The sequence below is a fragment of the Vombatus ursinus genome, unplaced genomic scaffold (genome assembly GCF_900497805.2).
Source record: "Vombatus ursinus unplaced genomic scaffold, bare-nosed wombat genome assembly UNPS02014791.1, whole genome shotgun sequence".
Taxonomy (NCBI): domain Eukaryota; kingdom Metazoa; phylum Chordata; class Mammalia; order Diprotodontia; family Vombatidae; genus Vombatus; species Vombatus ursinus.
Genome location: NW_020954569.1, coordinates 48,359,473 through 48,371,754, shown reverse-complemented (window position 1 = coordinate 48,371,754; position 12,282 = coordinate 48,359,473). Strand labels below are relative to the sequence as shown.

The window sequence follows — 12,282 nt, the reverse complement described above, 5'->3', positions numbered from 1 at the left end:
ATAAATGCTAGCTATTATTATTGTTATTGTTATCAATGTGGATTAATAAGATAACCATGTGTGACAATTTTCTTTCTGAAACTCCTCTGTGGCCCACTACAGAGTGTTTTTTAACCTGTTGCCAGCTTCCCGTCCCCCCAGCATCTCCAGCCCATCACCACAGCTAGACCAAACAGAGCCCTTGCTTCTCCACCTCATACTTCCTCTTTGTTACAACATCATAATCTCTTAAACTGTCTTAAACTGACTTAAACTGTCACCCCATTTGTCATCCTTCTTCATCCTATCCTGGGCCCCTTTGGCAGCTGGACCTTTGGTGACACAGCTGTGTTCCTGGGCAGTCTGGCAAACTTAAAGCCCGACATCCCCTTAGTTCCCCACAGAGTTTCGTTCTCTAACATCATTAGAGTTGAAAAGTGTTTAGGATTCAGGACTCATAGGACTGTTAATCAATCAATCAATCAACAACCATCTATTAAGCATTGACTGTGGGCCAGACATTGTCCTAGGTGCTAGAGACACAAAGACAAAAACAAAACTGTCCTATCTTCAATGAGTTTACATTCCATTAGGAGGGACAATTTGTACATATATAAATATATGAATGAATAAATGAAAATGCATTTATTAAACATTAACCATGTGCCAGAAACTGTGGTAAGAGCTAGAGAGAAAAAACCAAAAAAGCAAAAAAATCTGCCCTTAAGAATATGTTAATTTTGTATGGGTCATAGTCCATGATGCCAAAGATTATTTTAGCAAGATTTTGTATTTATTCAAGTACCTAGCACAGTGTTCTATATACCACAAGAGCTTAATAATTATCTATTGAAGTGAATAGAAAGGAGAGGTTTTTCCCAAGAAGGGTTCTTCATCTGTATCTGTCCATAATTCACATTTCTTCCACAGACCTTATGTGAAATGAGCACAGAAGTCCAGTGTCCTCCATAGCCGTCCTCTCCCAGGGCTCCACCAGTTAGACAGTCAACAAGCATTTATTTAACTCTAACTGTGCAAACAAACAAAGGCCAAAACAGTCCCTGCCCTCAAAGAGTTTACAATATAATGAGGGAAATACGAAAAAGAAAAAGTCATACATGTAAACATAAAAACAAAAAGTTGTACATATAAACATTTTTAAAAGTACATATGGAGTGTAAATAGTATATAATCAGAGTAATCTCAGAGAGAAGGCAGTAGTGAGGCACTGGTTAGAAGATAGGGGTAGGGTCTAGGTGGAAGAGGTGGGGTGGAATGGGTACTAAAAAGACATCATGCAGAAAGTGGCATTTAAATCGAGTCTGGAAGGAAACCAGGAAGGGCAGGAGGCATAGATGACCACCATGTGACTCATCCTAATCTAGTATCCACAAACTCTTCCACATGTGCTCTCCATATCCTCGGAAAATCACAATGATTTTCAACCAGCTCAATTTCCCTTCCCTGGCCTTCTTCAATAGTCCTAATGGATTTCTATACTGGTAGTTGTTAATCTGGGGGTTTTTTCCCCACAAATGGTAATAAATGACTTCTCTCTGCATATATGATAACTAACACAACTGAGTGGTATTACTTGTACCTAACTGCTTTGACCACAGAGACAGTAAGGCCCGTCAAGGGCCAAGAAGAGACTTGTTGGCTCACTCAGCCATACACCTGGGGGCAATTTCCGCCTTGTGACTGAGAATCAATAATGAAAATCTGTTAGAGTGGTGGCAGTGATAATTTCCATGTTTCATTACTCTTTCTCCAAGAATCAAATAGGTCTGTTGGGAACCAAACCTCAGAAATACATGCCCTCTACCTAGCCTCAATCACCCAGGTAGATTTCACATTTCCCGAATTACCCAAATAATTAAGAAAACAGTATAATACTGGAGTGAGAATTGTCAAGATATGGGCTCAGTTCTCAACTTCATTATGCTGTGTAAAACCCGCTACAGACTCAAATAAAATGAGAATCAGATGTGACCAATAAGCCTCAAACCCCTGCCCTTGAGGGTTGACGAATAAGACACTTGGTTATAAAAATAGATATGGCGCTACACGGGCAGCTCCCTTTGTTTCCTAGATGAATCCAGGCTTCCTCCCAAGGGCAGAATTTAGACTGTTAAATGTGGAATTTAGAATTCATTTCCCCATCATCAGGTGTAAGTGATTCTGGAGGCAGGTCCGAAGTAGTCTTGGCATTTACTGGGAATCAAATCAAATCAATAAATATCTATTGAGAACCTGCTCTATGCAAAGTGTGGCTGAGAACCACCTGAGTATTAACCAAGATGAATTTCTAAGTGCTTGGGGAGTGGGAACCACAAAGGGGCAGAAGCAAGAACACTGCATTTGGAATCAGAGGACCTGAGTTGAAATAGTAGCTGTGCTACATATTCTCCATTTCAGCCAGTCAATAAACATTTATTAAGCACCTACTATATGCCAAGCACTGGGGATATAAAGAAAAGCCAAAGATAGTTGGAGCTCTCAAGGAGCTGACAATCTAATGGGGAGACAACCTGCAAACAGCTATGTAAAAGCAAGCTCTCGGGGCAGCTAGGTGGCACAGTGGATAGAGCACCAGCCCTGGAGTCAGAAGGACCTGAGTTCAAATACGGCCTCAGACCAAACACTTGACACTTACTAGCTGTGTGACCCTGGGCAAGTCACTTAACCCCAATTGCCTAAAAAAAACCAAACAAACAAACAAAAACAAGCTCTCTGCAAGATAAATTGGAAATAGTCAACAGAGGAATGGCACTAGCATTAAGGAGGATCGGGGAGGGCTTCCTGTAAAAGGTGATATTCTAGCTAGCATTTGAGGAAAACCAGGGAAGCTGGAAGGGGGAGCGTTCCAAGCATGAGGGACAGCAACAGAAAATGTTCGGTCAGGAGAGTGTCTTGTTTGAGGAACAGTGAGGTGGCACTGGAGTATGTGGGAGAAAGGGGCGGTAAGAAGACTGGAAAAGTGGGGAAGTTGGGCTTTAAACGCCACAGCATTTTACATTTCATCCTGGAGGCAATAGGGAGCCACTGAACGTCACCTAGTCAGACTTGTGCTTTAGGAAAATCACCTTGACAGCAGAGTGGAGGATGAAACGGGGTGAGGGGAGCCTCGTGGCAGGGAGACCAGCTAGCAGCCTATTGCAAAAGTCCAGGCGTGAGGGCATTAGGGCCTTCACCCATGTGACGCTGGACAAATTATCCCACTTCTTCGGACCTCAGTTTCCTCATCTGTAAAATGTGTGTTGAGTCGTTTCAGTCACGTCCATCTCTCCATGACCCTGTTTGGAGTTTTCTTGGCAAAGATACCAGAGTGGTTTGCCATTTCCTTCTCCAGTTCATTTTACAGATGATGAAACTGAGGCAATCAGTGACTTGTCCAGGTTTATACAGCCAGTAAGCGTCTGAAGTTGGATTTCAACTCAAGTCCTCCTGCTTCCAGGCCAAGCACTCTATCCACTTTGGCACCTAGCTGTAAAATGAGGAGAGTAAATTGGTGTCCTCTGAGGTCTCATCTACTTCTAAATCTATGACTCTCACTTTAGCTCTAAATTGTGATATACTGGATAGAGCGCTGAAGTTGGAGCAAGAAAGACTTGGAGTCGTATCTTGCTTCAGACACTTACTAGTTGTGTGACTCTAAGCAAATCAGTTAACCCCTCTGTGCCTTGGTTTCCTTATCTGTAAAATGACATGGTTGGACTCAACCTCTAAGTTCATCTCTAACTCCATAATCCTATGGTTATAGATTTGAATCAATCTGAATGAGTTTAAACAAATAAAATAAATAAATGACAATCTGTTTACCCACAATGTAATTTATACTTCTCTAGACAATAAACCATTTTTCAAAACTGTGCAATACCTTTTCTTAGAAATGCCTCACTTCTATTTGTGACTCTACGATATGTACTGAGAATGGGATTTAGGTCCATACTTTGGGAGCTCTAGCAAAATTTAAGATGTGGTCTAGCCAGCAATGAAAGATTCACATCCCACAGGGAAAAAAACAATAAGCACGCTTGTTTATTAAGATTTGGCTTGCAGCCCTGGAGTCAGAAGGACCTGAGTTCAAATCTGGCCTCAGATATTTGACACTTACTAGCTGTGTGACCCTGGGCAAGTCACTTAACCCCAACTGCCTCCCCCCCCCAAAATAAAAGATTTGGCTTGTAATTATCCAAGTTAATCATTTTAATGAACAGATTGAATGACTTCTTTCATGAAGTCACAGATCAAGGGGAAACCTCTCTAAGGCTTTCTCATTTCACAGGCCAAGAAAAGTTAAATGACTTGTCTAAGGTTACACCATGTCTTAGTGGAGGGGTCACAATTATAAGCCAGGTACCCCTAATTGATTTTAAACAAGATAGTCCACTTACAAATCATTGATTCTTTTGAGTAAAAGAAAGCATGTTTGAATTTACCGACATCTTTTCTTTTGCCACAGAACTTCGGGCTCAGATACTTATGAGTAGCTGACCTACATAAGCTCTTACAAATGATCATCTTTCAGAATAAACATAAACAAAGCACTGGTTCTGGAATTTAATAATGAATATTTTTTGATTATTCTGCTTTTATAAATATGTCTTTAGCCTCAACAAATAGATACAAGCTGCTGAGATAGTATGCTCTCCCTGAAAACTTAGGAGAAAAAATTGGAATGGTCTCAAGAGTCAGTTTTGAAGGCCCACAAGAAAATCAACCTCTTAATTTTATATCCATGATGCGTTTGTGTTTTGTTTTTAAACCAAAGACAGCACTGGCAAGCTTGATCATCCACCTTAATCAGCAACTTATAGGATCATAGATCTGGTGTTAGAAGGCTCTATATATGGATATATATACACATAAATGTAGATATAGCTATAATCCAAACCCATCATTTTCTACAGGAGGAATATGGGGCCCAGGGAGGTTGGGATGTGCTCAAGCTCACACACAAGTAATAGGCATCAATGGCAGGATCTGAACACAGGTCTTCTAAATCCAGAGCCAGTGAACTCTGCACTGCGCCAGCCTAATTTGACCCCATGTAATTTGGAGCCATTTCCAAAAAATCAAATCCCCTCCTACATGTTATATATTTACCTCCATGGAGTGTATTACAAAGTAGGTGGCACAGACTCTGAAGGCAACTGTCAAAGACCAAGTCTCAGAGATATTTTGAGCAATAGCAGCATCAGAAGAAAAGGTAGGAAGTTTTCCAAGGACAATGGTTCCCTTTGAAAAGCAACTTTCATTTGGATGTATGACTTTTAATATATTTGTTTGAAAAGGAAATGGAATGAGACATTTATATAACACCTACTATGTGCCAGGCACTGTACTAAGCACTTTACATATATCTCACTTGAAGCAAGGTATGTCACTTCATAGTTATACCTCACACACTACACACCATACTCAAGCATAGCCTCTTGGCCACACCATCAGATTGGGTTACAGGGGTGGTAAGATTTTACACTGTGACTTCTTGGGCCCATTTTCCAAATTGTAAAGGTTTGTGCTGAATAGAGCAATAATTTTCCCTATAAAAGACTCAACCAGCTCCCCATCTCTCCTGATCTGCAGCTGCTGCTCTGAATCAGATATTTTGTTGTTGTTCAGTCATTTCAGTTGTGTCTGACTCCCGTTTGGGGTTTTCTTGGCAAAAATAGTGCAGTTTGTCATTTTCTTCTCCGATTCATTTTACAGATGAGGAAACTGAGGCAAAGAGAGTTAGGTGACTTACCCAGGGTCACACAGTTAGTAAGTATCTGAGGCCAGATTTGAACTCAGAAAGATGAGTCTTCCTGACTCCAGGCCCAGTGCTCTATCCACTGCACCACTCAGCTGTTCCACATTAAATACAGTACTATGCCTAAGAAGAAGGCTTTTCCAAATCCAGGAAGGGTCCAGAGTCACACCAAGAATTAGTGAATCTTATACCCCCACTGAGAGAGAAACAATAGCAGTCCTAGGATTCTTCCCTAATAAGAGGATGGAGCTCACGTGTTTATTTTACCCTTTGAAAAGTAGTATCATTTTTCTCTGAGGACAAAAAGCTCCAAGGAATACACCCTGCTTTCTAAACAGACTCATTCTATCCTGATATGGGTGCTACAGGGAATTACGTTGTATGAACTTGCTGTGAATCTCCTTTCTCTCACCTCGGAATAAGGAAAGTTACTTAATTAATTAGTTGATATGTACCGAATGCCTCTTCTATGCAGAGAACCATATATGTGTGCCCCAATATGAGGTTGCTCCAACATCATTTTGTAATAACAGCATTAATGCATAATAGCAAAACCCTACTGCACAGCCTCAGACGCTTGACACTCACTAGCTGTGTGACCCTGGGCAAGTCACTTAACCCCTATTGCCTCACCAAAAAAACAACAACAACAACAACAACAAAAACACCCTACTGCAAAGTCACAAAACTTCCTGTAATGCCATTCAACTGCTAGCCCACTTAAAGCATTGTGGGTGTAAACTCAGTTTGCCCCACATAATGTGATTTTGCTCAACATCACGTTTTTCACCAAACTAATACAACTTTTCAACATATGTCTGTACCAGGTGCTATTTGTTGTTCAGTCATTTTTCAGTCGTGTCTAACTCTTTGTGACCCCATTTGGGGTTTTCTTGGCAAAGATACTGGAGTGGTTTGCTATTTCCTTCTTCAGCTCATTTTACAGATGAGCAAACTGAAGCAAATAGAATTAAGTGACTTGCCCAGGGTCACACAGCTAGTAAGTGTCTGTCTGAGATTTGAATAGGAAGATGAGTGTTCCTGATTCCATGCCTGGCACTCTATCCACTGTAACACCTAGCTGCCCCACTAGGTTCTATAGAAAGATACAAAAGGAATAAGCATTCTTGGGAGGAAAAATAGTAACCATCTCATGGTAGCATCTATGCTGATAATGGCTTAAGTAAACTCTTTTTATTTTAAATGATTATTATGGGTTTTTTTGGGATTTTTGTTTTGTTTTTTTTTGGGGGGGGGGTTTCCCTAGGCAATGGGGTTAAGTGACTTGCCCAGAGTCACACAGCTAGTGTCAAGTGTCTGAGACCGTATTTGAACTCAGGTCCGGAGGCTCTATCCACTGCGCCACCTAGCTGCCCCAGTAGATAAACTCTTGGCTCATCCTCTACTAACCAAAATACACTATTATCATACACATAAATCCACTAATAATAAGTGTTAGAAAGATCCATAAGATCCCCTTTGCAAAATCCTTTCAGCTCATCAAAAAAAAATTATTATTGTCCACAAATTGCAATTTCTGTATTGCATAATAATCACAAATGACAATATGAATTTTTGTTTTTAGAGGACTTTGTATCCAAGCCATCAGTCAGAATTTTCACCATAAACCACTAGCTTCTCTTCCCTGACTTCCCCACTAAGTCACAAGTACTGCATTTCCCCTGTTTTTCTCATGTCCTGTTGTTTAAGAAGAATGCTAGAATTCTTGGAATTGTGTATGCAATGGTAAGTGGATGGTTTCCAAAGCTCTCCTGCTTGATTTGGGATGCCTGAGGCATTTTTAAATGAAACATTAAGTTGAACCACTGAGAACAAAAACTTTGCAAAGAGCTTTTTTACTCTCAAATGCATCTAAACCAAGACTACCACCTAGAGGATTTCACAGGACAAAGATGACAGTTCGTCCCTCCAGTTACAGAAAAATATCTAGTCTCTTTCCAGTTTAGAAGCAGATATGTTTCATATGAATGTAAACTTTTACTGACTTCACCTTAAAAAAATGTATCTCCTCTTCTTTTTTCAGGAAGAACAGTTTGGGATGTATGCACTATACAGCAAAAACAAACCACAATCCGATGCTTTGCTTAGCAGCCATGGGAATGCCTTCTTTAAAGTAATCATATTTTCATTACTCCATCCAGTGAAGCCTACACCCAATGTCTGTGAGTGATAGATATTTTGGTGGCCCTGAATTGCCAGCCATGCACTAACCTCTGTCTTCACCCTTTTGACATTCTCTTAGAACAAGCAGCAAGATCTGGGTGATAAGATGGACCTAGCCTCCTACCTGCTTAAACCAATCCAGAGGATGAGCAAATATGCTCTGCTGCTAAAGGACATGATCAAAGAATGCACGAAGACTCAGGAGCAGGAGCTCAGTGACCTCCGAGCTGCCGAGGAGATGGTCAAATTCCAGCTTCGCCACGGGAACGACTTGTTGGCCATGGACGCCATCCGGGGGTGTGATGTAAGGGTTCTTCCTCTCTTTGCTTCCTCCTGACAAGCTTTGCATGCCATGTGGGAAGTCAGCGGGAGGTCCCTGTCTCCTGCCCTTCGTAAAGGGAGTGACCAAAGAAGTGCCACCCGGCTAAGTAGGGGTGTGGGAAAGTGAGGAAGGAAATTACATTCACATATCTCCAGGCCTAATCATCTGCTCCAATCTGCCACTTTGGACTTTGATGGGAAAGAAGGATAAGGACAGTGGGAGAGATGTTTTAGAACTGAAGAGTCCTTTTGGGTATCGATGGGATTGGTCCCTTTCAACACTCGGCTTCTGTGATTCTGGCAGCTGTCGATAGCTGCTCTTTAAAGGGAGCCCAGAATTAAAGCGAATCAGAAGATGGGAATACCATTGTTCCTTGCTCCTCTCTAGCGGTCAGCCCCTCTGCTGTGCAATGGTCAGTCCTACAAAGGACCCATGATGTCATTGATGTGGACACTGCCCTCTTCCACTGGTGGAGATTTAAAACCGTCCACACTTCCTCATTGTGTGTAATTATTGTCCCCGTCCTTCCATAAATCCTCCAGTATCCTGCAGGTATTTGTGCACTACACGCTTAACCAACCTAGGGATGGGCATGGAAGAGAGTGAGTATTGTGTCACTTGGTCATTCAAGCTGCAAAATCCAGTCACTCTGAAACTAAGCAAATGAACTAGCTAAGTTCAGTTCACTTGAGTGTTTTAAAACGCACCTCACAGTCGCAGCCACACAAGAATAAGAATAATTAGAATAATACTACTTCAATTGCACAGTGCTGTAAAGTCGACCAACTGCTTTCCTCACTATGACCCTGCAAGGTAAGCAGTGCAGATATCCCCATTTCACAGAAGAGAAAACCAAGGCTCACTGAAATTAAATGACCAGTGTCAGAGAGCATACATCAATCAATCCATCCATCAGCATTTCTTAAACACCTACTGTGTGCCAGGCACTGTGCCTGCGGATAAAAGAAAAGTGAAGGACAATCTCTTTCAAGGAGCTCTATATCTCCTGACTTTATACTCTAAGCCCTTTTTGCTCCATAGCAGAGCTGGAAAAGGCATTAAATCAACAATTTTTCTGAAGACTCCAGGTCTCAGTTTCCCCATCTGTAACATAGAGGAATTGGACTAAATGTTCTTTCAGGTTCCTTCTACGTCAGGCATTCTGATGTAGCTGAACTCCTGTTCACAGGAATTTGTACCAGGTCTTGGAATCATTAAAAAAGTAAAACACATTTCTAGTCACTAATCTCATTGGACTGACATGAAGAGTGCCACCATATGGTAATGTCACTATTCTAGCAGTCTGAGATGAAAGGTGACTTGACAAGTGTCTTCCTCAGGGTATTATAGTATTAAAGTATTATACAAATTATACAAAATACTTCCTCAGAGTATTATACAAATTACTGAATGTTGGTCTTTGCAGAATCGTTGGACTTTTGAAATTTTCCAACAAATTTTAGAAACTTTCCCATTCCAATTTGCCTGATGCTGGACCAATTTCAAAACCTCTGTGACTCTCTAGGTTATCTCCTAAAACTAGAGTGATCAGCTCATTCTGTGATATCTGCTGAAAAAGAGAGAATTTAGCCTCACTGGGCTGAGGGCTGAGAGCTTCTGTCATTTACTGGGTTACCTTGCGCAGCCAGGAGGTGAATGGATAAAGTGCTGGGCCTGGAGTCAGGAAGACCTGAGTTCAAATCTGGCCTCAGACACTTACTAGCTGTGTGATTTTGAGCAAGTCATTTAACCGCTATCTGCCTCAGTTTCCCCAAATGTAAAATGTGAAGAATAATAATAGCACCTACTTTGCAAGATTGTTGTGAGATCAAAATGAGAATATTTATAAAGCACTTAGTACAGTGCCTGGCACATAGTAGGTACTATAAATTCTAGCTATTACTGTTATTATTTGTCTGACGTTTAAAGCCCTTCTCAATCTGGCTCCAACAAACCTTACAATCACATTTCTGCCTTTCTCATATCCTGTGTTCCAGCCAAATTGGACCATTAGCTGTTCCTAGACTTTGTCATACCCTTTACCTGCCTCTGTGTATTCATGTAGGCCATCCTCCTACCTGGAAAGCCCTGCATCCATAGCTGACTGTTCAAATTAATCTCTTTTTCATCAAGGCCTAACTCAGGTGAACCTTCTTCCTTGAAGCTTTTCTTAATCCTTTCTCCCTAGCCCTCAGCCTTGCATCTTTCCTTCCTTGAGTTTGTTTTTTAAAACATTTGATTTTTATTTTATTTTTAATTGCATGTAAATAAAATTTTTAACATACTTAAAATTTCTTTAAGTTCCATATTCTCTCCCTCCCTCCTTGAGAAGGCATGCAATTTTATATCTTCCTCAAATTTCTTTTTTTCTTTCAAATAGTATTTCATTTTTTCCAATTACATGTAAAGACAATTTTTAACATTCTTTTTTTATAAAATTTTGAGTCCCAAATTTCCCTCCCTCCCCTCCCCCTTAAGATGGTAAGTAATTTGATAAAGGTTTATACATATATATACATATATACATAGATATGCAATCATGTAAAACATTTCCATATTAGTCATGTTGTTTGTATAAGAAGAAACAACAAAACTTCTTCAAATTTCTTAAAATTCTTCAGAACTCTTTTCGTTTACTCTATGTCATACATATTTATACACATATCCTATTCTCCCTGTTAGATAGTAAACTAATAATAATAATAGCTAGCATTTATATAGCACGTACTATGTGCCAGACATACTAAACACTTTTAAATATGACCTCATTTGATTGTTACAACAAGGTTGGGAAGTAAGTGCTGTTATTATCCCCTACTTTACAATTGAGGAAGCAACTGACAGCAGGGATTGTCATTTTTTTATGTTTGTATCCTCAGCGACTAGCACAATTCTTGTTGCTTAATCAGTGCTTAAAAGTATATTGTTGAATTTTAAAAATATTGTCCAGACGTATTTTCTTTTGTACATATATGTTTTTTAAAAATTTTCTCCAATTTCATGTTAAAACAATTTTCTAACATTTGTTTTTTAAGCTAGAAGCTTGCACCCATTCCAACATCCTTCAATTTTGCATGGCTAAAGCGATGTTTAAAGGTGAACAATGACACCAATGTAAAAATATCCTTAACCTAATTCAGATCAGACAAGATCTCTATTATCTCTTTAAAATCTTTCTCTTTCTCTTTCTCTCTGTAGGTGAATTTAAAAGAACAAGGGCAGCTGAGATGTCAGGATGAATTTATTGTTTGTTGTGGAAGGAAAAAATATCTGAGACACGTCTTCCTTTTCGAGGATCTTATCTTGTTTAGCAAGACCAAGAAGATTGATGGGGGATATGATATTTACATGTATAAACAGTCATTCAAGGTACAAACAAACCGCCCTATGCAAGGCATGGGCATAATGCATGGGATTTTTGCACAGAATGTACAGTTTTTTGAATGGGGTTGGTTGGTAATTATTTCTGGATTAAAAAGAGCTCACAGTTTTCTTGGTTTTCTAATTCCATAAATTACATGTAAGTGAGGAAAGGCAAAAAAGGACAAAAACTGAACTTCATGGAATGAAACAGAGAGCAACACGATAGCATTTTTACACCTCACTGTGTAATTCCTTCATGCCTATTACCTGATTTTTCCAAAAACTTCAGACCACTGTGAACTCAGCTTTATTCCCCAGAGGTGTTAGTCATCCCTGTACCAGTTGTATTTATTTATATGGTACATTGAGATGTCTTACTAAATGAGACTCAACTGGAAGCCAGATGTTTCCTGAGCAAATCATTCTACTTTGCATTTCTATTAGGGTGGAGAGGGCTGATTGGGCAGTCAGCAGCTGCCTGAACCGCGCCCCTCGGCACACTTGGCAGTACAGAAGCTCCGGCAAGTTGGGCCAAACTGACTGTGGACTTCCAGTCCCCTTTAATTGGGAGCTTCTGACCACCTGCCTTTAATTAGGAACACAAGCGAGGACATAGGAAGCAGTGTGGTGCGCTAGAAAGAGGGCTAGTCTTGGAATTAGAAGACCTTGGTCCAAC

General features: G+C 40.2%; 1 protein-coding gene across 2 annotated transcripts in view; it reads left to right on the top strand.

Annotated features, from left to right (window-relative positions):
- The window catches only part of PLEKHG4B (pleckstrin homology and RhoGEF domain containing G4B), a 192,847-nt gene that overhangs the window by 161,500 nt on the left and 19,065 nt on the right, over nucleotides 1–12,282 (top strand). For both annotated transcript variants that reach the window (XM_027869104.1, XM_027869103.1), the window contains exons 16-18: nucleotides 7,782–7,871; nucleotides 8,001–8,225; nucleotides 11,442–11,612. In XM_027869104.1, coding sequence (XP_027724905.1) covers nucleotides 7,782–7,871; nucleotides 8,001–8,225; nucleotides 11,442–11,612 — 486 coding nt within the window. The remainder of the gene's footprint in view (nucleotides 1–7,781; nucleotides 7,872–8,000; nucleotides 8,226–11,441; nucleotides 11,613–12,282) is intronic.